This window comes from Vigna angularis, chromosome 9 (assembly GCF_016808095.1).
Source record: "Vigna angularis cultivar LongXiaoDou No.4 chromosome 9, ASM1680809v1, whole genome shotgun sequence".
Classification (NCBI taxonomy): domain Eukaryota; kingdom Viridiplantae; phylum Streptophyta; class Magnoliopsida; order Fabales; family Fabaceae; genus Vigna; species Vigna angularis.
The window spans coordinates 11,929,450-11,957,201 of record NC_068978.1 but is presented as its reverse complement, the minus strand read 5'-3'; the positions used below and the strand labels follow the sequence as shown (position 1 = coordinate 11,957,201).

Below are 27,752 nucleotides of genomic sequence, written 5' to 3'. Positions count from 1 at the left end.
CTGAACAACAAATACAAAGCATGAAAGTACAAGAATCAAAACCTACTACAAATCTAAGTCCTAAACATTAAACTACAATTATTACAAAAGCTTTTAATAGCAAAACAAGTTTTCAAAGGATCTTCTTGAATCTTGATATATCTTGACTTGATTTGGACATCATCAAAAATTCATCTTCATCATTTTGCTAACATATTTTAAAGCCACTCTAATTTTGGGTTAAGTTAATAGACAAAATTTAGAACATTAGTATTTTAGTTATGTAAAGAAGAAAATAGGTTTTGTTTATGATTAATATGTTGTAAAATCAAACTCAATGAAACAAGTTTTAAAATTAATATAAAAGTAATGATTCATGAACACTAGAAAGATATATTAACACTTAGTATACATTTAAAGAGAAAAAAAAAATAAACTTATAGGTTATGTGATTTGATAAGAAGAAAAATAAAAAGAAAAAAAATAGATGTCTAAGTGTAGACAAAATTATGGGATCATAAATGATTTTTTCTTAAAGTAACATTATTAAATTATAAACGTTTTGGTGAATAAGATTTGATTCTTATATTATAAATTACTTTGGTGATCAAATAGCTCATAATACAATTTGATTTTTTATATCATTGTTTGTAAAGAACAGGGTGAAATTAAAGTGAGGATTCGGGATAAAGTTTGACTCTGTCCGTTAAAACTATCGGTATCGTTGAGTCGCGTAGCGGAATAAAATAGCAGAAAGCGTGTTACGGTCAATTTAAAAGATAGTTCCTTTAGATTTCTTATAAACGTTTTATCGAACCGTTGATGTGCAGAAAATATAAAGAGGGTAAAGAGTAGAAAAATTATACAAATGATTTTTATCTTGGTTCGAATCAAAGGATTCTACGTCGAGTAGTTAATCACTATGAATAATGATTAACCTTTTCACTAAAAAAAATTTCACAATTACAAAATAGTGAATGGAAATCTAGAATAGCAAAACCTTCGTAACGAACGGAAGAAACTTCCTTTGACAAACGAACCGGAAGCAACAACTCTGCCAACTTGAAGAGAATAACTCCGACCTTTGACGCACAAAGCGCGAACTTCTCCTATTCACAAGACTTGACAAGAGCAAAAGCTATCACTTCAAAACTTCCTCAGACACACTGTATTCTCAAATGGCATAGATCATTTTCACTCACAGAGAAAGTCTCCCTTAGGCACAAAGCTCTAATACTCTCAAATGAAACGTTAAAGTTCTAAGAGTTGTGAAGATCCCTATTTATAAGCCTAGGGTTAGAAACTGAAAAGTCACCTCCCAACTGCCACAAATAATCTATTATCATAAGTGATAATCGATTATTTGTGTCCATTATGGGGTTTTCAAAAAAGTGATAATCGATTATTCTGAGGGATAATCGATTATCTGTGAGACTTGGGCAATACTGACTCATACTGGAATAATAATCGATTATCTATGCAAGCAATGATTATTCAAATGAGCTTTGTGATAATCGATTATTATACCAAATAATCGATTATTTATGCAAACTTCCTAAAGACAGGAAAACTTCGAAGTGTTTACATGATTAAAGTTATTCCTAATACACTTTAGTCTACAAAAATGCTTTTAAAATAAGTACAACAAAAGTCTTTAAGTTATTCATCTTGTAGCATCATCAAAACCATAATATCTTCAAGACACCAATATTCCTCATTGGTAACAGATTCATCTATTAAAAGGTTATAATTGCATTGCGTTGGTTAATCCATTTCTAGTTACAATGGAAACAAATTTAAAATGAGAAATAAACGGACAAATATATAATAAACTATAGATACGATAAATAAAGATGCAAAGAAAAAATATACTCATGAAAAGTATAGTGAAAATAAGTAGAATTACTCATTTGATGCCTCATTTTTGAACAATCTGACAACTTTATACCTTTTCAACCACATATAGAATGCCATGTGCTCTTCAATGGTGTATATGAAACTAATTTTGAAACTTGGTAAACAAATCTCATACAATATACACAATATTGTCACTAGAACGGTGAATTCTTAAAGTCACCCATAATTCTGCATATTATAATTGGTGCACATTCCTAACCTTCCAAATCCCCATAGAAATGGACAGTATCGTTCAAGTTGGTAACAGACATCAACTCTGACAAACAGAGATATGTGATCGCATTGCAATATCAGCATGTCAAATTCTGCTGCAATCCCTGTATTCCACAGGTAAACATGACTGACAAAAAGTTTATACTAGCTGCAGACACCTATAGGATTTGCATTCTTGATTATCCAAGGATGCTCCATTATCCTCTGAAGAGAGAGCCTTCGTGAAGAGTCTTTTACCAGAAGCTGCATCAATTTACAGATTGCAGTAAGAAGAAGGACCAAATCTTCTCTGAAAATGTAGATATGAACTTACCCGACTAATAAGATGTTTGGCTTCTGAAGAAACATAAGGAGTAGAGGGGAAACTTAAGTCAACCTTCATTATCCTACACAAATATAAAACATTACATATGCATAACAAAAATGACATTTATTTTAACTACAGTGTATAAAAGTCACTTGCAATTCCACACCTTTTGAAGGTATCAACTTGACTATCAGCCTCAAATGGCGGAGCACCATAAAGGAATTCATAGCAAAGGATACCTAAAGTCCAGTTATCAACTGCATAATCATGAGCTTTGTTTTCTACCATTTCGGGTGCTAAATAATCCAAGGTTCCACACATGGTATGCCTTTTGCTTCTAGACTGTACCGACCAACCAAAGTCTGCAATCTTAAGACGACCCTGAGACCAAGCCAATATCAAATTAATTGTTAAAGTTCCCTACAGCTCAAACATAATTGGTTCCAACTAGTTACCAAAAGGTTTCATCACATATCTACAATTAGGAACATTCTCATTGAAAGTTTGCTTTCCTTATTTTTGATCTCGTTTTCAATGGGAGAAAATGTAGCATGGAAAGCGAATGAAGAAAGAAAAAAAAAACATCTAATACGGTGAAACTTAAATTGTTTAAAAAAATCCCAAGAGGGGTAAGAAATGATAGAAATGAAATGCAAATATGATGTATACTTATTATTATGTAAGTCACTGGATTTCTGAGTTGTGGCCCTAAGTTGATGCCAAGTGAAAAAAAAAACAGACATTACTAGTGTTGAAATATAATAACTCTTCAAGTACTAGCATGGGGAAAAGAAATGTAAAATGAGGGTAAAAGAAGAGAAAGCATACCTCATGATCAAGTAACAAATTTTCAGGCTTGATATCCCTGTGAATAACATGCTTATCGTGACAATACGCCAATGCCTTTGTGAGGCTTAAAATATACTAAAATTATCAAATGTAATAGAGTTACAAGTTGACATATTGAACATAATACAAAAATGCAAAAGACTTGCTTTAAGACAGTTTATAAACAGGCGTAAAATATAACGTAAACCCTCTTTAAGAATTTTTTTTCTGATCCATTCCACTTAATTTCTTTATAGTTACCATATTTCACAGGATGTCAACACATAATAACTTTATAGTATTTAATTAATTTTAAATAACAGTTCTGTTCCGTTCCCATCCCATTTCTCCAGTTATTTAATTAATTTTCTCATAAATACATTATGGCTTCTTTCTGCTTGCATTTTTCTTTCTCATGTCAAAATCCAAAGATCTAGCCCAATGCCTAGAACCAAAGAAAATGTTCATTCAGCCACTAAGCCACAGTTACGCTACCCCTAAAAAGAAGGCCGATCAAAACATAAACAAGTGTTAATTAAACGGTATTAGAGTCAGGAAGGGCGGAATAGCAAGGTAAAAGGTTACACAAGTTAGACAAGTCAGCCTTCACAACATAAGTCAATACTCTAGTTAAATCCAAGGCAAGAAACCAAGCTTATGTCACTTTATTCCACGCTTTAAAATTTCGTATATTAAACACTAAAGGTGGAAGAATAAAAGTAATGTCACTGTTTCCATACAAACATGAAAACAAGAAAGAAAACAGAAAATAATCTCTTAAACTAAACACTCCCTCAACACACCATAGCACACATTTCAACGTAAAATTTATAATTAAGTTTAATTCAAGCATGCATACAAGGAATAAGGACCAACAACATTCAAAATCAATTCTACCAAAATTTAAAACAAATAAAGAATAAGGGTGTTAGAAATCCCAAATCTACTAGAGATAAAGTCAATTTACAATATATAAGTAGAAACAAACCTCACCTTATAAGTTGATTTTATATGAATAAGTTAGGTTTAAATTAACTTTCTAATATGATATCACTTCCTAAGATATCCATGCTTGGTGTGTATTGGAGATCCCACATTAATGAGAGATAATGTCAGTTTACAATTTATAAGTAGAAGAAAAACTAATATTGAAGAATTTTTAAGTTTGGATTAAAGTTACAGGAGTACTTTTACAGTACACCAAAATTACTATTCAGACAATTAAAACACATTGTTTTAGAATAAAGCATCCAAACATAGATGATTTAACTTCAAAAACTAATTTCATCCAATATCGATCTTGTAAGAATGCAGACAAACATACACTAAAAACATGATTGGTTGCCCGCCGAATGAAGTCAAACATGCTATTTTTGCTGCAACTACTTCCATTTTTAAATAGCATGAATGTGCAGCTCTCTAATTAGAAAATCAAACATGCTATGAATCTTCAAAAATCACATATCATATTGGAGATCCCACATTCATTAGATGTATGAGAAATAAAGAAGATTGGGAGAAAATATCCCTTATGTGTTTAGACTACACATAGGGTAGTTTATTTATATTGTAAGATATGGGCCAATGCCCTTAATACAGAATAGACTAAGCCCAAATAACAGAAACACACATCTTAACATCTAACAAGATGTAAGATCAATCTCCAGTATATAAGTGAGGACAATCATTATCTTACAAACAAATCTTGTGTGAAGATGAGTTAGGCTTATATTTACTTCCTAGTATCATAATAGTCTATCATCTTAATAAGGTTTGTTAGGCCTATCATGTTACCTATTATCGGATTACTATAGGACCCCGCACGGAATATCCATGCCTCAGCATGAGGGAGAATAACATATGGTACAATAGATCTAATAGATATTTCCATATTGAACTAGACAAGATGTTCAAATGGAGCAACAATAATGATCAAGGATACTTAACTACCTTGGAGCAGAAAAATGTTTTTCTCCTAGGAATGTTCAGGAACTTTTCTTTACCAAGGAGCAACATACAGTTCAAGAACATTTGGTTACTGTTGCGCTGGCAGCTATGCCTTGTAGTAGCAAAATCTTCTGATGGATCAATAGAATGATAAATGCCCTTTCTTAACTATGGAGCAGCAACATCATCTCATGGAGTAGCAGAAAGTCAAGATACATGTCTTAACCACACGAGCAGTTTGCTCCACCATATTTGTGACCGTTCAGCAGTAAAATGAGTGAGAAGTTTTTGCAACCATGGAAGAGCATAATGTCCAAGAACATTTAGATATCATTGGAACTGTAGAGCATTCTCATGGAACTGTAGAATATTCTCATGGAAGAGCAGAATGACCAAGAACATTTGGATGGCATGGAACTGCATAATATTTTCATTTATCATTGGAACTGTAGAGCATTCTCATGGAACTGTAGAATATTCTCATGGAAGAGAAGAATGACCAAGAACATTTTGGATGGCATGGAACTGCATAATATTTTCATGAAACTGCACAACATTATCATTGGAGGTCAGAACGCTCCAGAATATTTGGAAATCATGACACTGCAGAATATTCTCTTGAAGGAGTAGAATGTGCCAGAATAATTTACAACAGTGAGCAGCAGAATGTGGTACAACAATTGGCAACAGTGAAGCAGCAGAATGTGTCAATAACCATGAAGTGGGAGGATGTGGCAGAACAATCAACAACTGTGAAGCAAAAAAAATGTGCGAGAAAATTTTCCAACCATGGAAAAGCATAATGTACAAGAACATTTAGATAGGATAGAACTGCAAAATATTCTAGGAAGAACAGAACCAAGAACATTTGGATAGCATGGAACTGCAAAAATATTTCATGTCAGAATGGTCTAGAATATTTGGAAATCATAATGCTGCAGAATATTCTCAGGAAGGAGTAGAATGTGCCGGAACAATTTGCAACAGCGGAGCAGCAGAATGTGACAAAACAATTGGCAAGCATGGAGCAGTAGAATGTGCTAGCAACCAAGAAACTGGAGAATGTGGCAGAACATCTACAACCGTGATGCAGCAAAAAGTGAGAGAAAATTAAGTAACCATTGAGAAGTAGAATGTGGAACAAAGAAAATTTTGCAGTTATGGAGCAGCAGAATGTTCACAGAATGATCGTTGTCCATTGTTTCAACAGGAAGACCCCTAGAATGCCAATATTCAACTACGGGAAAATGATCTAAAATGTCAACTTCTAATACTAACAAAGAAGGCAAAAAGATTCTTGCTACCTATGATCAATGCTATTGCTACTCAAACTGAAGAAGGAATTAAAATTGTTATTTGGGATCTCCAACACATCCTTTTATGCCGAGGCCATCCCGTGCTTGAAACTATATTTTTGTGGGTAGTCTAATAACATATGATGCTTGACACAATATGTTTAACAAGCCTTAATAAGACAGTTTCCGATAATATATTAAGATAGACTCTGATAATATATTAAAAAATAAGTTTAAGTCAAACTTATCCTCATGAAAAGTAATGATTGTCCAATCTATATACTCACTTTCCAAACCGGTTTTGTCGCATGAGAATTAGTTAAACTTGAAGTCATTTTCTAATCATTTTCTAATATAAAGAGAAATATTGACAATAAGAAAGGACTACCGTGGCAGCTTGTTGCTCGCTGAAATGCCCTTTTCTGCTAAGCTCCTTGTAAAGCTCACCATTGTGAGCATATTCCAGAATTAAAAAGACGTTCTCGGAGTCATGAAACCAGCCATACAGACGAAGTACGTTCGGATGCTTCAGACTGTACTGAATCTCCATCTCCCTCCTCAGTTGATGATGGATTTTGTACTTCTCTAATTGCTCCTTCGAAATAACCTTCAATGCAACAACAAATTTGCTCTGCAAAAGCCAAACAAATAAAAATAACAATAATTAAACAAATCCCTTCAGCGATTTCCGTCGAATTTCAAAATTCCAAGTTCCCGAAAACCTAAAACAATTTGGCTATTTGAAATTTCTTTTGAAGAAATTGAAACCTTGCGTTCTCGGGCGACGTAGACTCTGCCGAATTTGCCTTTTCCAAGAGGCTTTCCGATTTCGAAGTCACTGAGGCACCATTGTCGTTCCGGGTTTTCTCCCATTTTCTGTTGCGATGAATGTTTTCAAAATTTGAATTCGTTCGAAGCCGCGTAACTTCAAACGCACCGTTCAGTATTTGTTGAGAGCAACTATTTATAGCATTATATAAACCGCGTACCTATCACTACTTGGTTGATAGTGTCAAAAAATATTATTTTATTCTATTATTTATTCTATGGAGATATTATCAAAAGAAAATTTGACACTCTAAAAATATTTTTCCAAAGATTTGTCACAAACTATTAGATGAAAATCGAAAGAAATTTTGAAACAGACATGAATTAATTTGAATGCTGTCTAATTAAAAGAAATGGTAATGTCTTTTTTTTTTCTAAATATAATCTTTCAAATAGCTAAATAAATAAATAAAAATTAGAAGAGAATAGCTTTTAATTAAGGCTTTCAAAGAATTTAATTTAGTAAATGTCAATTCTAATCCTTAGTTCAGGTTGATGACTCAACCACCCCAGAGTGACGTTGACGACAAGACCAACGTTTGAATAACAAACTATGTCGAATAAACAAACAGAAAAAATAATTCTTAGGAAGGATTTTAGAAGAACCAAAACATCACTGCAGGGTTAAGACAGAAGTGTCTCTTTGTATCGGAAGAGAAATAGCACACACAAAGATGGATCTTTTGTATACCCTATTGAGTTTCATAGCTTTTTCTCTTCTGGGTATCTTCCTAGTCTTCTGTTTCATCATGTTGACCACGATTCTGGGAAAATCCATTGGAGACCCTGATTATGCTCCAGTGAAAGGAACAGTGTTTAACCAGCTTTTCTACTTCAACACACTCCATGACTACCAAGCTGAAATGGCCAAGACGATTCCAACTTTTCGTCTACTGGCTCCTGATCAAAGCGAGGTGTACACTGCAGACCCGAGAAATGTTGAACACATACTGAAAACCAACTTTGATAAGTACTCCAAAGGCAAGTATAACCAGGATATTGTGACTGATCTTTTTGGTGAGGGGATTTTTGCAGTTGATGGTGACAAGTGGAGGCAGCAAAGGAAGCTTGCAAGCTATGAATTCTCCACAAGGGTTCTTAGAGATTTCAGTTGTTCTGTTTTTAGAAGAAATGCTGCCAAGTTGGTCAGAATTATCTCAGAACTTTCCCATCAGGGTCAAGTTTTTGATATGCAAGTGAGTGGTTATTATTTCCTAAAATCTAGTCTATGATTGTGGAAGAATTGGAATTTTTTGTTTTGAATTTGTTAAGGTGCTTCAATTTGGTTCTTTTTGGGACAATTTCTTTTCACTAACACTTGTTTGAAAGTAAATGAATTCAGTTAACCAAGTATTTCAGAACTTAATGAATTCAGTTAACCAAGTATTTCAGAACTTAGTCTTATATGAATGAAGAAAAGTGGACTAAAGATTGTATATCAAACTGTGTCGAGTGTGGGTCAAGGTCAACCGTCCAGGTTGTGCTATATTGTCCTAAGTGTACATGTTGTCTGGTTGTCTGGTGAACTGTATCTTGTGTGTTCAAACTAGTCAGATGGTGTATGCAGGAAGTATTCCAACATCAATATCAAAGTCAGTTCATAATTAATGCACGCAACCTATATTTTTTATCTCAAATCTTGGGTTTTTGATTAACATTATCTAATTATATCTAATCGTGAATAATTATACTTTACTCTTAAGTTGATCAATTTTTGTGTTATCTATTCTAATATGGTCCATACTGATCGTCCAATTGAATGTTGAACAGTTTAGTGATGATCCAGGCTCGATGGCCTACTAAACTGGTACATGGTTGGGTGACCTATTTGTTGACCAACCGAGTTCGGTGTCTTGTTAATCGAGTTGGTACATGGCTGGTCAGCCGAAATGGTGATTGGGTTGTGAGATGTCCATCCGGGTTGGTGTAGGGTCAGCCGACCTCTTGAGTGTTCGGCTGGACTCGCTGGTTTGCTCTTCCGAATTGCGGATTAACTTATCCGGTTGGTGTGTGGCTAGCTGGCCTACCTAGTAGCTGGCCGTTTTGTTAGTTAACCTCCTGGACTATAGTTGACCATCCAAATTGTGACTAACTAAACGGTCATACAATACATAAACTATGTGCTAACATTATATATGTTAGAATTAGATTTATTTAATCAGTTTTTATTAAGAAGTAAAAACAATAGACCCAAAAATAACAAACTTCATTAGGATAAATTTTAACCCATGATTCTAATATTATGTTAAAAAGTGAACTTTAAACCTAACTCAATTTTAGATGAGAATTGCATCTATTTATTATAAATTGGTTTTATTTATGATGGACGTGGAACTTTCAACAATTTTTTTAATGTTAATTACTAACATCATATAATCGCTCAGTTGAAAGCAATGTTTGTTACTTTTCTAGGACATGCTAATGAGATGCACTTTGGACTCAATATTCAAAGTTGGGTTTGGAGCAGAATTGAATTGCTTGGAGGGATCAAGAAAAGAGGGAAGCAAATTCATGAAAGCCTTTGATGAATCAAATGCTTTGATATATTGGCGCTATGTTGATCCTTTCTGGAAGCTCAAGAGGTTTCTTAACATTGGTTGTGAAGCTACACTTAAGAGAAACATCAGAATAATAGATGGTTTTGTGCATGAAGTAATCAATACCAGAAAAGCACAATTGGCAATTCAGCAAGAATCTGTAAGTAGTAGATCAATATTCACTTATTATGTTCTTCCCTCAAAATGGTTTCTGTTTCATTTGAACAAATAATATACGTAAAAAATTGATTCTCTTTGGCATATTAATGTTAAAGTTTAATTTCAATCACAGGTACAGTCTTGTTTTTACATTTTCAACCAATCAAAGTAGAAATCATCATACATCAGAATTTTAAGGTCACTTATTACCAAGGTTACTTTGATTTTCAGAATGCTAAAGAGGACATACTATCAAGGTTTTTGATTGAGAGCAAGAAGGACAAAGAAACCATGACTGATCAGTATTTGAGAGACATCATTCTAAACTTTATGGTAGCTGGTAAAGACACAAGTGCAAACACTCTTTCATGGTTCTTCTACATGCTCTGCAAGAACCCTCTTGTTGAGGAAAAGATTGTACAAGAAGTGAGAGATGTGATTTGTAGCCATGAAAATGAGGAAAGCATAGATAAATTTGTGGCCAAAATAACAGATGACACCCTTGATAAAATGCATTATCTTCATTCAGCGTTGACAGAAACCTTGAGACTTTATCCTGCAGTTCCTGTGGTACCTTCTATAAAACTTTCTTACAAACATATAGTATGTATCTCTAGAAAATTTCTATTATAGTACTGGTTTCATGTTTTATTGCCTATCATAGTAGAATATATACATTATTATTTGATGAGTTTTTTCAAGTGGAGGATTCATTAGAGAGATATTACATAAATGCGATTTGAGTTCACTTCATATAAAAAAAACTGATACTATTTTTAACTCAAAACTTGAAGACAATGAGTCTTTAAATTTTCAGAACCTACGACTGTGATATCATTAGGTTTTTTTTAAGGAGTTTATTAAGAAGAGATTACATAAATGTAATATCATACAACTTTTAATCCAAAACTTAAGACAATGAATAATAATTTTTTTTATACTGTTTTTAATTTTGTTACTTTTATTCATTGTGGTTCACTACTTCCAACTTTATGTTACAAAAGAAAAGCTTCTATTGGTATTTTCAATTCAATACGTTAGATATGTTGATTTTGATGATTGTGTTTGAGATGATTCAAATTGAAGGATGGGAGAGTGGCAGAGACAGATGATGTTCTTCCTGATGGACACAAACTGAAAAGGGGTGATGGAGTTTACTATATGGCCTATGGTATGGGTCGGATGTGCTCCATTTGGGGTGAAGATGCAGAGGAATTTCGTCCTGAAAGATGGCTCAACAATGGAGTTTTCGAGTCTCAATCTCCATTCAAATTCATAGCTTTCAATGTTTGTTCCTTTATATTTTCCTATAAATTGAGATGTTTTCTTCATTCTTTACATAATAAAAGAGTCATCATTCACACTAGCAATTGACATGAGTTTCTTAAAAGGAAAGTTATCATTAATATAGAATTAAATTTTGAAACTTTTATCCTTTGATTTTTGTTTTAAATTTAATTTCCAATATCAATTTTCTATAATGAATATGCGTATAAATTAATACAGACGAAACACATGCTCAATTATCTTAAAGATTTTTACCAAAAAAATGAAGTAAATTTCTTCTTAACATTTGAGAGATTATATAAATTAGTTTCTATGTATTGGTTCATATATAAGGTAATCTTAATTTATGGATGGGTTAATTTTGTTTTCATTTTTTTACCTCTTTATTGAGAAAATTGATCAAATATATTCTTAAAGAAATGTCAACAACATTATCTCAAATAAGTGAAAAACAAAGTGGTGATCTTACATACATGTATTCGCATTTTGTTGGAGTGAAAGGCATGTAGTAAACTATCTTTATTTTAATATAACCCAAAAGTATATGCTAGGCTGATTTTTTCAATGAAATTCTTAACAATTTTGATAACATATTATGATTTTATAGACATAATTATGGATGTTTGAATCATTGCAGGCTGGTCCAAGAATCTGCTTAGGGAAGGACTTTGCTTACAGACAGATGAAAATAATAGCAATGGCTCTTGTTCATTTCTTCAAGTTCAAACTTGCAAATGGAACACAAAATGTGACTTACAAGGTTATGCTTACGCTTCACATTGACAAGGGTCTTCCTCTTTGTGCAATTCCAAGGTCATGAAGAAGACATCATTGTCTGTGTTTATAGCGTATGAATGTTGTATATTTTCTAAACCCTTTTTCCCTTTTTGATGGTATTGGCTTGTCATATACCATGAACTTATATATATATATATATATATATATATATATATATATATATATATATATATATATATATATATATATATATATATATAAATGGATTGAAATAGATTCTAATGCGAAGGATGTTGCAGAAATCTATGATATGAAGGTTAAAACCGTGGCTGCAAAATAAGGCATTAAATCATTGCAAAAAGTTCAACAATGATTGTTGATGGAACAACTACCGCTACATATTTGAGGAAAGGAGGTTCTTCTCATAAATTTGAAAAGAAACATGATGGAGTGTGGTGCTTGCAACAATCCACGTCATACAAGAGATAAATGTTAGAAGTTGCATGAAAAACCTCAAAAGCAAAGTGGGAAAGAGATGGAACTACCTCATGTTGTTACTGTTTCTGAAAACCAAAAAGTATTTGTACCATAACTACACCGTGAGGATTAAAAAAAGTAAGATCTTTCCTGAAAAAACCAATGGATATGTTCATTGACATATTATTATGATAAGTTACCTTTTCTATTGCATTTAATGTCTTAAATAAACCTTTTACCAATTGATGGAAACATGATAACCGTAGCAGGTCAAGGTAAAGGAGATATACAAGTAAACCGAACTATACTTTAGGAAAATGTTCTACATGTTCCTATATTGTCCACAAGATATCCATTAAAAAATTTATCAAGGGTCTTTCTTGTACAGTTATTTTTCATAGTAATTATTATATATTGTAGGACAAGAAATGAGGAAGGACAATTAAACATGTTATAGAGTGGAATGACTTTTACAATTTGGGATACTTGAACCAAACTATTGAGTCATTAGAAAAAAAAATTAGTTATACCATTATCATATTGGACATCTCATAGGTTTCTTTAGTCAAGGAACCAATCTTTCACTCCTCACAATACCCACTCACGCACAAAAGAAAGAATACGCATGTATATTGTTTCTGTAATCAAAGAATTAAGTGTTTACAATCTTTTTTCAAGGAAGCATTCTCCTTCCACAGAAACAACCTTCTGTCAAATACACTGAATATCAAAAGCTACCCTCACACAAGACTTCCTGCCTTCTTATTAAGGTCCCCCCAACCAACTAACCAACTAACAATTAATTCCTAACTGTTTCCTTTGTCCTGCACCTATTTCCCAAATTAATTCCTAATTGTTTCCTCTGTCCTGCACCTATTACCCACTATAACCTATCATATTATATCCTATCATTACACCCTGCTACAAAACAACCTTGTCCCCAAGGTTGGTATAGTAATGCTTGTTCCCATGGCTCATCTTCATCATAGGAAGGGAACCCACTGGTTACTGCCCTCTAATTCAGGTCTAAAGGATTGAGTGATGGTTGATATGAAAAAAATTATTGACTCCTTTTGTTCCAGTAATGATAAGAGTTGCTTCTTTTCCAGAATTCCCATGAACTAGATGATTGTTCTATACTGCTTTCTGACCTGGTGGCCACTTACATGGGCCTGGGTTTTAACAATTTTCGGATGAATGATTAAGAAATCTTTTGTCTTCTTCCAACCCCAAAACTTTTTTTTTTTGTATTTTTATAGAAGCAACACTTACTAAGCCACCTCCTTGTCCATAATTTTTCATCCTAAAAGCTAAAAAGGAAAGAACTTGTTGATTTGACCATCCAATTTCTTCATCATCATCATGTTGAGCTAACTGTTTCCTCTGGGCGTTATATTTCCCAACCAAAATAGTCACCATGTTCCCAACATATCCTGCTTTCTTTCCATTGTCTTCACCCTTCTTCACTATTTTGACATACACACCACAAACTACCCCACTATCTCCCCTAAAAACAACAACGTTTGCCACTTCATGGGCAGCAACACCAATAATGTCTCCCTCACAATTTTCATCTTTGTCTTCCCCTTCACATGTATTTTCTTCTTTCCTATCTTGCCCTCTAATTCCTGCAAAACAATCAACACTCAAAATAGCAGCTTCTAACACTCTACTCCCTACTGTAATGGTAACAACATCCTCCTCATGGTCTTGGTCAACCTTGTCCTCTACATTGATATTTGTGTCTCTTTCCTTCTCCTAGTTGTTTGAATTTCCCCTCCATATGAAAGTTTCTTGACTTTCTTGATGTCTAGTAGACTATCTTGCCCAACCTCCACACTTGTCTTTCCTTCTTTCTTTCCTTTCAAGACATCTTGAAGAGATTCCTCTCTCCTTTCTCTTTTTCCTCTGTTAACTGAATCTTGATCTCCATCTACAGACCCCAAACTGCCTTCTAATCCTTTTTCCTAATTATGCGCCATTCCTCCAAGAACTCGTATGAGTTCTTTGATTTCCTGTCGCATTTCTTGCATATTTCTCCTCCATTCTACCATGCTCATTTTCGGTTCCACCTTGCTTATTTTTCTATTTGCTGGTCCTCCTCTTCAAGGTATTGACTCTTCCTTCCTTGCTTCCACCTTTCTTGATCACTTCTTGATCCATAACCTTTGATTCGATAGTTTTCTCCTAAGGGTATCCAGCAAGTCGGACCAATTGATAGGTTTCTTTAGTCAAGAAACCAATCTTTCACTCCTCACAGTACCTACTCACACACAAAAGAAAGAATATGAATGTATATTTATTTTGTAATCAAATATTGAAGTGTTTACAATCTTTTCCCAAGGGAGTACTCTCCCTCCACAGGATTAACCTCCTATCAAATACACTAAATATTATAAGCTACCTTCACGCAAGACCTCCTTGCCTTCTTATAAAGGCCCCCTAACCAACTAACAATTAATTCCTAACTGTTTCTTCTATCCTGTACCTATTTCCCAAATTAATTCCTAACTGTTTGCTCTGTCCTGCACCTATTACCCATTATAGCCTATCATATTATATCCTATCAACATCCCTCATTTTGTGTTATAAAACTTTTGTTTCCTTCTTTGTTTAAAAATTTGGGTTTGAATATGCAACATCTTCATTGTGAGGTTTGTGAATTTGCAAAACTCAAATGTGCATTTCCTCTCATTGTAATAAAATAAGTTGACTGAAGTGTTGTATTTGGCTGCATTAGTAGCTAAGTTGACTTGAGAGCGTCAAAATTGTGAAAAACTATAAATAGACGCAAATTTGAATTCTGTAAGAACTTTTGTGAATTCTAACATTTTCATATTCATTACAGATTAGTGCTATCTTACAGAACATGGAAAAGCTCCAAGAATCAAAGAAGAAGAGCGTGGTGATCATCTCTTGTGATTTCTTGAAGAGCAAGATTGTTGTGCTTTGAAAGAGCTGATCAAATCTGCACAGAGAGGTGTTTACTGAAAGATCAGAGTTGACAATCTACTGAAGATTGGGTTGATTCCCTATCGTGATTACAAGAAGAAGAGTGTCCTGCGTTCTTGACTTTGAGGGGTTTCTCAAAGGGTTGAAGACGACAGGAGAGGGGACATCTTGCTGCTGGTCTTTGTGTTTTGTATGCCTATATTTTTATTAGAGGGTTAGAGAGGTGTTTTATATTTTTGACGTGGAGCTCTCTATAAAATCCTTGTTGTAAAAACCTTGATCATTATAGTGCATTTGCTTCCTGTGGTGGAAGGACAATGGATGTAGGCTTGGCCGAACCAGTATAAGAACCGAGTGTTTGATTTGTCTATCCCTACTTTGTTACATCCAGTCGACTTTATTTTTCACGCATTCGACTATATTCTGCTGCACTACAAAGTCTTTTTCCTTGCGTTTCAAGAAAGCTTTTAAAGGCATCTACTTTGCGAAAAAGATTTAAAGAAAACGTTGTTTTTGTATTTCACCAATTCACCCCCATCTTGGTGTTGAAAACTAAGCCATTCTATTTTCAATAGAGGGTATACTTGATGATTTTATCACTAAATTCCCTTGATTTTGTAGGTTATTGGAATGATTTGAAAGAGGAGTTAAAGTACCAAGGAGTTAGAATGTAGAAAAAGAGAAAAAGACATAGTGCAAAAAAGTCAAGCTGAAGGTGAGGGCCCCCTTAGGGCCCTGAGTGCCAGCCAGGGGTCCTGAGCGCCAGTTTCATGTATCACACAAAGCCTGGGCGTCCTTTGAGGGGCCCTGAGCACCAGTACTGTCGCACCAACACCTGATTGCCCTAAGTAGGGGCGTTGAGCGCCAGCATTATGGGCTTGAACCTCAACTTTTGATCTACTAAAGGACTTTCACGCCCTAGGGTGTGTATCTCTTGATGGCTTGAGCACAAATACACACGTTTCGCCCCTTTGGAGGCAGATTTGGGGATGCGGGAGCTCTCCTCTTTAGTTTCTAGGGTTTTTCTATCTCTTTCATTCCATTGTACACCTAATTTCTTCACGACAATGGAGAACTAATTTTATTTGTTGTTGGGGAAGATGTAACCTCTAAACTCTCATGTATTTGAATTTGTTTTAAATAATTTATGATTCTTTCATTAATTCTTAGGGATTTTCTCCTTTGCTCTATGCGTGTTATGTTTTAATCATTCATGGCATGATTTTATGGTCTTCTTTGTTATTGGGAAATACCTAGAAACCATGATCTGGAGAATTTCTCCCAAAAGCAAATATTATCCAGGGATGGGGATAAGAGGTTTGGTTGTCTTAAGCTTCTGTTCGTAATGCAAAATTAATTATTAGGGATGCAAGGGATTGTGGTATAATAATTAAGGATAGGCTTTCTTCGTCGAGGGATCATGTTTTAAGTAATTTAGAGAGTGACGTTAACAATTGAATGAAGATAAATTCTTATATGCATGAAAGTAAGGATGGTGAAATCTAAACCCCAACAACATTATCATCTCATATTTTCAACATCATCCATTCATTCTTGTGTTTAGCCTCAATTGACCAAATTGCATTCATATTTACTTTTTCTGCATTTTGCATTCTGAACCAATGAAATTGTTCTTAAGTCTTAATTAGTTAAGGTATTACATGACTGTTTAGTGTCGTGAGTCTTCTGGGATACGATACTTGGTCTTACCAATTTATATTACTTGATACGTTTTGGTACATTTGCCAATGAGTTAACATTCAACACCAGATTTTCTTCTTTTGGCAACCTAGACAAGACATAATAGGTCTCTAATCAATTTCCAACTGTCCAAAACAGTCTCCATTGCCTATCTCAAATTATCACTAGTCAAAACCTTATTTTTATACTAAATATACCTCCAACTTACACAATATTCCCCTTACATGTTTCATACCAGATTTTATTCAATTTAACGATGCTAACAAGTCTAAAATAACCTCATAACATCATTCAAACAATTCCTTCATCACTCCAACACCAACTTTTAAAATTTACCCATTAGAACCCCTATTTTAACCTCAAAACCTAAGTAAACGAACACTTCTTTAAACCAATCACTTTGAATTCAGTTCAAGGAATTAGAATAAATTCATTACACATAATCAATACAGTTTTAAACATCACAAACATACAATTCCAACATACCAACAAAACATGCTCAAATCATCAACTACATATAATCTTTATAAATCCAAACATAGCAATTTCTCAAAATTTAACTACTATGCATAGAGATATAAAATTCTTATAATATAATCACAAACTAAAACAAAATTTATAGCTTCCCTTACCTCACAAGACAACTGCTCAACTCAAGGAAGGTTTTGTCGATTGATTGAAACGCAAGGAAACTCTAGACGACCCTACGAAACATCGAATGATGGTCGGACAGAGTCCTTAGGACCTAAACTTCACCAAGAATAGAAGGGAAAATAGAGAAGCTACATGCCAAGGAATATTCTTGGATAGAAACACATATTGAAATCTAACAAAAATAAGGGTAGAAAGTTACTTGTTCTAAACCTATAACTGATCGGTTCGAAATAGAGATTTCTTCGCTATGATCTCATAGGAACATTTTGATCACAAAACAAATGATCGAGGTGCTAGAATCTTTAGAGAGAAGGTGATGAGGACGTGACCAAGAACAAGGGAAAGGATCCTCTTGAAGAACTTAGAAGACCTATGACAAGGGCTAGAGTAAGGAAAGAAAAGGAAGCTCTTCAATAAATGTTATCCATATTAATTGAATACAAGCTCAAATTTCAAGGAGAAAAGGCCAAGATGGTGAATTGCATTATGGCCCAAATGAAAGAGAACGAAAACATCATTTTGCAGCTGTTTTATTTTACAAGTTATGAGTTTGTTTTTAGAATGGCCCAATCTTTGTAAAATTGGCTGACCAAATTATGTCTTTGGGTCAATCAATTAGTGGGCTTTAGTTTGCCTTGATTTTCAAGTCATAATAAGCGCCCAATTTTGGAAACATAGACATCAGCCCTTATAACCTTAACTTTTTGAATCAAATTGACAAGTAAGATTTGTATGCAAAGGAATTAGGGTTTTCTCCCTTCTATCTTAGTGAAAGTGATTCTCCTAATTTCTTTAGAATCCTTGGCTGTATCAAAGGACTTTCCATCCTTTGTGTGTTTCTTCTTGTCTAAGAGTATTTCTTTCCTTATGTTATTGTCTCCTTGTTGTTCTTTTCTTCTTCTTAATTTCTAGAATTTCTATTTCTATCCATTTTTAACTCATAGTCATAACTTGCGTTCTACACATCCAAATTGAGTGTTTCTTGAGTCTAGTTTATAGATTAGAACGTGATCTTTCATATTGTTTTGGAAACACCTCATTCGAAGTTTTGTAGCTCAAGATATTGACGTTTTGAAGATTTTATTCCCCATATGTTTACCAAATTTCAAAATACTCTTTCAAGGTTCTAACTCTAAAGATCCTGAATAAGCCCTTTTGTGAATGTGGATCACATCATTTGGTATTCAGAGCTTTAGTTTAAGGGTTTGAACATCAAATTGGTAACATCTTATCCTTATTTTTCTTTTTACCAATTCATTACCTTATTTTCATATTATTTGTGCTTGTGCTAAACCATTGCAGAAGTTAGACCCTTGTAAAAAAAATATTGCAGTATTTCACATAAAAATCGGCTGAATAATTCATGTTTTAGAGCAATTTGTTGTGAGGTAATATTGGTGTTCTTGAAGGATTGTTTCTGATTCACGTGTTCACCAATTTTATTTTAGTCCTTTGTTGTTGTGTGAGTCTTAGTTTCTGTTGTTTAGCCATCTTTGTCTACCCAGCTTTATCATGCATAAATTAGAGGTTTATTCTTTTGTTGTGGCCATAATCTCTTGAATATCGTAAGAACTCAAGGAGAATTGAAGTGGTAAAAGGCAAGAGAGTTTCATTAGAGTAAAAGTCAATCTATTGAGTGCAAACACTTGAGTGGGTGAGAAAAGTTTCAAACACCACACACACACACACACACATATGTGTGTGTGTGTGTGTGTATGTGTGTTAGAAATGAATTGCCTTGTTTCTCAACACCAAGAGGACGGAGGGGTAATTGGCGATTACTAAAAAGGAATGCTTTTTAAATCTTTTCGTAAACTGTAAATGATCTTGAATCTTTCTTGTAATCTAAGTAAAACGCATATTCAATTCAAAGTAAAAGAGATAAGGAGAGAAGAACAAACACAAGGTTTTTATCCTGGTTCGGCCTCAATGCTTATATCCAGTCACCCTTCCAATCAACCTTAGATTGAAAGATCTTTCACTATAATGATTTGAGATTTACTGAAAAGGTTTTACAGAGAACATACTCTCACAATGTAAACACCTCTCACACTCATAATCAAATATAGAAAGAAAACACCTGCACACAGAACCACACATCCTTGCTGCAAAACCCTTTAAGACCACCACTCAAAGTCAAGAACCCTTTGTTCTTCTTCTTGTCTCTCACGAATATGGAACCACAATCCAAGATTGCAAAAAACACATTTCTGATCAATGTAGAAACACCTCAGCAATACAAAGTATGATCAATCAATTACGCCCACAGTTCTTCTCTCAAGAATCCTTCAAGTTTCTTCCAAATATTTGAATCTTGATTCTTGGAGCTTCTTAATCACCTATAACACTTTTCTCTAATCAAAGATATCAGATATGAAATTTCAAAATGATCAAATCGTCATTCTTGTTATAGTACAGTGAGCAATGCGTCAATATATATAGTTATCTCATGACAGACGCAGATTAATCGATTACGTTAGTAATGTAATCGGTTACATAAATGACAGATGTAACAAAATTATAATTCAAATAGATTTAATTGAATGCATAATTAATGTAATCGATTTGCAATAAATGCTAGTCAACATATTTAAAAATATGACTGTTAAAACCATTATGACTTAATTTTAAAACAATTTTCAAAACATAACAGACTTAATTGATTACATAAATAGTGTAATCGATTAAGCTAAACCCTTAAGAAATTTTGAAAACTTTTTCTCTTCAAAACTGACCATATATCGAAAAGATGTTTGCAAAGACACGAGTTTTAATCGATTTAACATTTAACGTAATCGATTCAAAACATGTTGTTTTGCCACAATTCAAAACAAAAAGTTATCTTATGAGTTCAATTGATTACAACACCAATGTAATCGACTGTGATCATACAAAATTTCTTCGTACTTGATGTTTTATCTCATCAAAACATTTAACATGCATACAAAAGATATACACAATTATGATCACAGAGTATGAAGCTAATCAACATGATAACATATGTATTAAACATATAGAAACACTTGTAAATCAACACATGTATCAAACACAAATACAAATTTCTGTTGTGTCAGTATAGCATATGATGGAGGCTAGTCCTAACTAGAAAGATGCAGTTAGAAGCTCCAGACCTGAAGAAACCAGTAGTGACGGAAGGTGCAGCGGATTGATGAAATAGTGCAGTGTTGGAAGTGTTTTAATAGAGAAGAGGTGTATGGGTGAAGCCTCACAGTTTAGAGGGCCTTCCTACAGAGGAAGGAAGATTGAGGAAGGAAGAAGAAGTAGTAAATCAAAGGTGACTTAAGAGCACAAAAGTTGGAAAGCAAATCCTGCAACATATCATTAAGCTCAAAAGTGAACAAATACAAAGAAGAGACCCTCTTATTTATAGGTGAAGAGGAGCCTAATTTCTGATTTAATTCCCTCCGAAATTTAAATTATTTAGCAAAGGAGGCACGTCTATTTTGATCCAGCAAGGTCCATGCCTCATTCCCACTCAGCCAGCAAGGTACATGCTTCATTCCAAGTCAGCCAAGTCACGTGGATTGGTCTTCTCTCGGGTGAAAAAAGTGTTTGTGCATTTCCATTCCACAAGCACTTCCCTTTTTGGCTCCTTTCCTTTCCTTTATTGATTTAACTTCTTGGATGGCTCAATCATGGTCTCCAAGCTTTATTAGTCCCTACAAAACAAAGTATAAGTGCTTTAGTTAAGAAAAGAAGGATTTTTATAAGTAACCTTCCATAGAAGTAAAATATTAGGTGATTCTTCTTCTTCTTGAATCTTGCTTGTCATGGCTCTAGTAAGAGGTCCAATGTGATTCCTTGATGGTCTTCCATCAGTCCCTCCCTCTTGAAAATGATCTGTCCCCAGATTTACTTCATCCTGTTGATCATCTCCTGTGAAAGGAATTAAATCGCAGATGTTAAAAGTAGGACTGACACCATAACTTTCAGGAAGGTCTAATATGTATGCATTATCATTTATCCTTTTGACTACTTTGAAAGGACCATCTCCTCTTGAACTAAGGTTGGACTTTCGTTGAGAGGGAAATCTTTCCTTTCTCAAATGAAGCCAAACTAAGTTTCCTTCTTCAAAATTTATTTTCTTTCTCCCTTTGTTGTTATACTCTGCATATTTTTGGGTTTGTTTTTCAATTTGGGTTTTAACCTTCTCATGTAATTTCTTGATAAACTACACTTTAGATACACCTTCATTATGAAGAAAAGAAGATGTTTCTGGAAGAGGTAGTAAATCAAGAGGTGTAATAGGGTTAAAACCATAAACAACCTCAAAAGGAGAAAGATTAGTAGTCTTGTGAACTACTCTATTATAAGCAAATTCAATATGAGGTAGATGATCATCCCAACTTTTATTATTACGTCTTAATATTAACCTTAACAAAGTAGATAAAGATCTATTTACTACTTCAATTTGCCCATCAGTTTATGGGTGACATGTGGTAGAAAATAGAAGTTTAGTTCCTAACTTTTCCCATAAAGTTTTCCAAAAATGGCTTAGGAACTTAACATCTCTATCAGACACTATGGTTTTGGGTAAGCCATGCAATCTCACTATTTCTTTGAAGAAGAGTCTAGATATATAGCTAGCATCATCTACTTTGTGGCAGGGTATAAAATGTGCCATTTTACTAAAACGATCTACTACCACAAATATAAAATCATACCCCTTTTGAGTTCTTGGCAATCCTAGAACAAAATCCATGCTTATGTCCTCCCAAGGGGTATTAGCTATGGGAAGAGGTGTATAGAGTTCATGAGGCATAATTTTTGACTTAGCTTGTAAACAAGCTATGCATTTAGAACAATGCCTTTGAACATATACTCTCATGTGTGGCCAATAGAATTTACTTTTCAAAATGTTTAGAGTTTTATCAACTCCATGATGGCCCATGAGTCTCTCTGATAAGAAGTTTTCTAATGGATCCTTGGGGTATACAAAGTTTTCCTTTATTAAAAAGATACCCCTCAGAAAGATAGAATCCATCAAAAGGCTTCTTAAGACATGAAGAATAAGTGGATGCAAATGTTTCATCATTTTCATATAGTTCTCTTATATCATCAAATCCTAATATTTGTGAGCCTAGGGTTACTAATAATGCATGTCTTCTAGATAAAGCATCCGCAACAACATTAGTACTCCCCTTTTTTTGTTTGATGACATCAGGAAATTGCTCCATGTATTCCACCCACTTGGCATGTCTTTTGTTTAGCTTTGCTTGCGCTTTAATATACTTGAGAGATTCATGGTCAATATGTATGATGAATTCTCGCATTACTAAATAATGCTCCCAAGTTTTTAAAGCTCTAATGAGGACATATAACTCTTTATCATAGGTAGGATAGTTTAAAGTAGGTCTCCTAAGTTTATCACTAAAGTAGGCTACGGGATGACCTTCTTGAATTAAAAAAGCTCCTATCCCTACCCTAGATGCATCACATTCTAGTTCAAAGGCTTTGGAAAAATCAGGCAAGGCTATAATAGGTGCATGAGTTAACTTATGTTTCAAGGTCTCAAAAGATAAAGCTTGTTTATCACCCCAAAGAAAAGGAACATCTTTCTTGACTAGTTCATTCAAAGGAGCAGCTAGGGTGGAGAAGTCCTTTACAAATCTTTTATAAAAACTGGCTAAACCTTGGAAACTTCTCACCTCTCCTACTGTTTTAGGGGTTGGCCATTCTTGTATAGCCTTGATCTTCTCAGGATCAACATGTACACCTTCTTTTCCAACTTTGAATCCAAGGAAAATTACACTTTCTTGACAAAAAGTACATTTATCAAAGTTGGCAAAGAGATGATGTTCTCTAAGAAGAAGCAAGACTTTTTTAACATGGCTAAGGTGCTCTTGAAGACCTTGACTATAGATTAAGATGTCATCAAAGTAGACCACTACAAACCTCCCTATGCATTCCCTAAGGACATGATTCATCAACCTCATGAATGTACTTGGAGCATTGGTTAAGCCAAAGGGCATGATTAACCATTCATACAAACCAAACTTGGTCTTGAAAGCGGTTTTCTATTCATCTCCCTCTCGAATTCTTATTTGATGATATCCGCTTTTGAGATCAATTTTAGTGAAAATGTTTGCTCCATGTAATTCATCCAACATGTCATCTAATCTAGGAATGGGGTGCCTATATTTAACAGTTATATTGTTAATGGCCCTACAATCTGTACACATTCTCCAAGATCCATCCTTCTTAGGAACCGACTACACAGGCACAACACAAGGACTTGAGCTCTTTTGGATCCACCCTTTGTTCAATAATTCATTAACTTGTTTCTCTATCTCTTTTGTTTCCATGGGGTTGGTCCTATAGGCTGGCCTATTATGAAGGCTTGCCCTAGGCACTAGATCTATTTGATGTTCTATTCCCCTCAAAGGTGGTAATCCACTTGGTACCTCTTTAGGAAATACATCATCGAATTCTTTTAAACGTTTTTGCAACCCCTTTGGTAGAGAACCAAGTTCGTAATTTACTGAAACAAGTGCCTCTTTGCAATAGAGAAGAAAATGAGGTTGTCCAAGCAAAAAATTTTTAGAAACTTCTAAGGTTTGAGGTTGGACAACTTCTTTGGTTGAGGCATTGTTTACCAAACTCATATTCTTCTCCTTTTTCTCTTTCCTATTTTCCTTTTTCTTCTCTCCATCCAACTTCTTCTTAAGAATTATTTGGTCATCTCTTACTTGTGAAGGTCTAAGAGGACACAAAACAATTTTCCTGCCCTTGTGTTGAATGGTGATTTTGTTGGTGACTCCATCATGTAGAGCTTGTTTATCAAATTGCCAAGGCCTTCCAAGTAATATGTGCCCAGCTTCCATTGGTACTATATCACAAACAATTTGGTCTTCATATTTTCCAATGGAAATGGGTACACTCACTTGTTCTTTAACTATTATTCCTTCATCCTCTTTGATCCATTGAAGTATATAAGGTTTAGGATGAGGAGTAGTAGTTAAGCCTAGCTTCTCTACCATTCTTGAACTACAACAGTTGCAACAAGAGCCACTATCCACAATCATTGAACATGTCTTTTCAAAAACTTTACACCTTGTGTGGAATAGATTCTCTCTTTGTGACTGTTCTAGCTCAACATGTTTATTTTCAAGGAGTCTTCTTACCATGAGTAAGTCACCATCACAAGGTAAAGTTTCTTCTTCTTCAGAAATGGATGTTTCAGACTCATTATATGAAGAACCCTCACTATCACTCCCATGCTCAAGAATGTAAGTTGACCTTCTATTTCGACACTCAGATGCATAGTGTCCTTTTTCCCCACATCTAAAGCACTTAGTCTCCTTGCTTTTATGGTCTCTTGAAGGTTCTTTAACCCTTTCTTTTTCTCTCTCTTTTTCCCTAGACCCATCATACCTTGATTTAGATAGACTACCCTCCCTCTTGTATTCTCTCTTATGGCTAGAACTACTAGGGAAGTCCTTTCTAGTGGATCTTTTCCTCTTGAGTTGTTGCTCCACCCTCACACAAAGTTGGACTAATTCATTGAGATCATTGTAAGGTAAGAGTTCTACCTTATCTCTTATGTCATAATTAAGTCCACTTTGGAACCTAGCAATTGTTATCCTTGGTTCCTCTCTTATCCCAGTTCTCAACATGAGTAACTTCATTTTTTGCCTATATTCTTCAACACTCATGTTTCTTTGTTGGAGTTTATGGAGCTTGTCCATTAACTCCCTATCATAGTAATCTGGCACATGCCTTCTTCTTAAGGCTGACCTAAACTCATTCCAATACCTAATGGAAGGTAGGTTTCTCAATCTCAGATCTTTGACCAAGGTTGTCCACCAATATAAGGCATAGCCTTGAAAGCTTAAAGAGGTCATAGTTACTCTCCTCTCATCATCTATTTGGTGACACTCAAACAATTGCTCAACTTTCATCTCTCATTCCAGATTTTCTTCCACATCATCTTTTCCATGGAAGGGAGGAAGATCAATCTTGGGTTCCCTTGGGTGATGCTCTCTCACTCTATGATTTCTCCTAGGAGGTATTTGATAGTGGTCATCATTGTGATGACTACTATAATGCTCAGGTTCACTAGGTGGAGAGGATGTATCTCCAAGGTATTCTCTTTTTCTATGTGTAGACCCTTCTTTCCTTTTACCTTTGTCTTGATTGATCAAAAGTTGACCAATCATATCCTTGAGCTCACTAATCTCTTTGTCCCTTTGTTGGAACTTTTGCTCAAATTCCTCTCTTAGTTGTAAGCTCTCACTTTTAGGTCTTACACTCCCTTGGACACTAGATTGACTCATTCTTGACAAGTTGTAGAAATGATTTTCACAAGGTTTTCAAAGACTTGCACAAGTAATGAGTGAAAATATTTTCACAAACTTTCCTTGTTTTTGGTGAAAAATTTCTAAAGAGATTCTAGAGGTAAAAAAAATGTTTCCAAGTAGCTCCCAGGAAGAACAGGTGAGTCGCAATTGGACAAACTTAGAAACCAAGTTCTTCCTTAGCACGAGTTTCCTTAGAGTTATCTTTTACCTTAGTTTCTAAGTAGAAATTCTTCAAAATATTTTCAATTGGTAATGAAATGCTCCTAAAAACCAAGAGAAGGTTTTGCTATATGTTATGCAATCCTATATACCACGGAGACTTAAAACAAGAGATCAATCAAGCAATTTAAAGAAAGCAATAAATATGCAAAATGTAAATGCTAGACGGCTCTAAGTGAAAGTGCAAGTGACACTTGGAGCCCCTTGACACACTTCCACACTAAGAAAACGAAATTGCACTATTACAATGTTTAAATATGATCTTGGAATTGCTTCAAAAGCATTTTCCCAAGTCACTTAGTCAAAGAAACGAAAATCAACTTTAAACAGCAAAGGTTCCGTGATATGTGGTGTAAACAAACTTAAAATAAGGCCTAAAACTAATGTAAGCTTCACTCTCTTACTGCTGTAGATTGCTACTCCAAAACAGGTTGCACTTCAAGCTTTTCTGATGTATTTCTAGTTGTTGGAACAACAGAGTTGCCGCTGCTCAAAAGCTCCCTTTTTGTTCCCACTTTAGCCCCCTTTTCACTTCCTAATATGCTACCTCAGTAGGTGAAGGTTTCTGCTCCTGGATGCCTCACAATAGCTACCACAACACCTCAAGATTCCACTAAAAACACACCAAACATAATTAGCAAACTGCACCAGAATTTCAAACCAGATTTTTGAATGTTTAACAATTTGGAAGCCAAGAATGAGGAAATCAAATGGGGACAGGGATGGAATAACAGAAAGCACTCAAAAGGAACCTAATAACGGCACTAGAACAGATTAAGAAAGCAAAAAAAATGACAATAGCATATCACAAATTCATCCAGACCAAACTGTTTGATATTTTACCAAAGTGTTTGTTAAAATGGCCCAATGAAAACCAGATTTTGTGTTTTGGGGTTTTTAACTGCTTGAAATTGGATTGCACGGTTCAACAGGCTTTTAAACACTTGTTCTTACTTATTTTGATCTTTTATTTTCAATCTAAAACAATGAACCAGCTCTTGCTACCATCCAAAAGTAATTCTGCACAATAATACCAAAATAGTGGCTGTAACCGCAGTCTACACCAAAAAAAGTGACTGAAAATGGTGGTTTTGAACTCAAAAACGAATGGAAGTGATTCAACAGCTCATGTGAATGCCCAAACAACTTTACTTGATGATTTTAAGCCCAACCAAAAATCACTGGTTCACTTCCAATTTAATTCAAAAGATGTTGGTTCAAGATGTAAATCTGCATATCAACTAATTTTTGACCAAATAAACAGTATGAGAAACTTTCAATCATCAATTTAGACTTGTTCAAGCTTTCCAAAGGCACAAAAACAACAGATTCCAAAAATCACCTCTGCTATATCATTTTATGCAGTAAAATACATCAATTAAACCAACCAAAT

General features: G+C 34.5%; 2 protein-coding genes across 4 annotated transcripts; one reads left to right on the top strand and one right to left on the bottom strand.

The window, feature by feature from the left end:
• Positions 1–1,861: 1,861 nt before the first annotated feature.
• Positions 1,862–7,441, bottom strand: LOC108336382 (serine/threonine-protein kinase Aurora-3). Its single transcript, XM_017572815.2, has 6 exons — positions 7,255–7,441; positions 6,875–7,117; positions 3,245–3,340; positions 2,583–2,797; positions 2,423–2,495; positions 1,862–2,352 (listed from the first exon to the last, which is right to left on the bottom strand). Exons 1-6 carry the CDS (start codon positions 7,357–7,359, stop codon positions 2,254–2,256), a joined length of 831 nt encoding a protein of 276 aa, XP_017428304.1. The 5' UTR covers positions 7,360–7,441; the 3' UTR covers positions 1,862–2,253.
• Positions 7,442–7,854: 413 nt separating this feature from the next.
• LOC108337418 (cytochrome P450 704C1) lies at positions 7,855–12,725 on the top strand. 3 transcript variants are annotated; one of them, XM_017573941.2, is made up of 6 exons: positions 7,855–8,510; positions 9,727–10,011; positions 10,242–10,580; positions 11,097–11,297; positions 11,935–12,145; positions 12,335–12,725. In XM_017573941.2, the coding sequence occupies exons 1-5, from the start codon at positions 7,989–7,991 to the stop codon at positions 12,115–12,117; spliced, it is 1,530 nt and encodes a 509-aa protein (XP_017429430.2). In that variant the 5' UTR covers positions 7,855–7,988; the 3' UTR covers positions 12,118–12,145; positions 12,335–12,725. The 3 variants fall into 3 exon arrangements, with proteins under 3 accessions (XP_017429430.2, XP_017429429.2, XP_052724934.1); XM_017573940.2 differs by having other exon boundaries at positions 7,856–8,510; positions 11,935–12,156; XM_052868974.1 differs by lacking the exon at positions 12,335–12,725 and having other exon boundaries at positions 7,856–8,510; positions 11,935–12,235.
• The last annotated feature ends 15,027 nt before the right edge of the window (positions 12,726–27,752 follow it).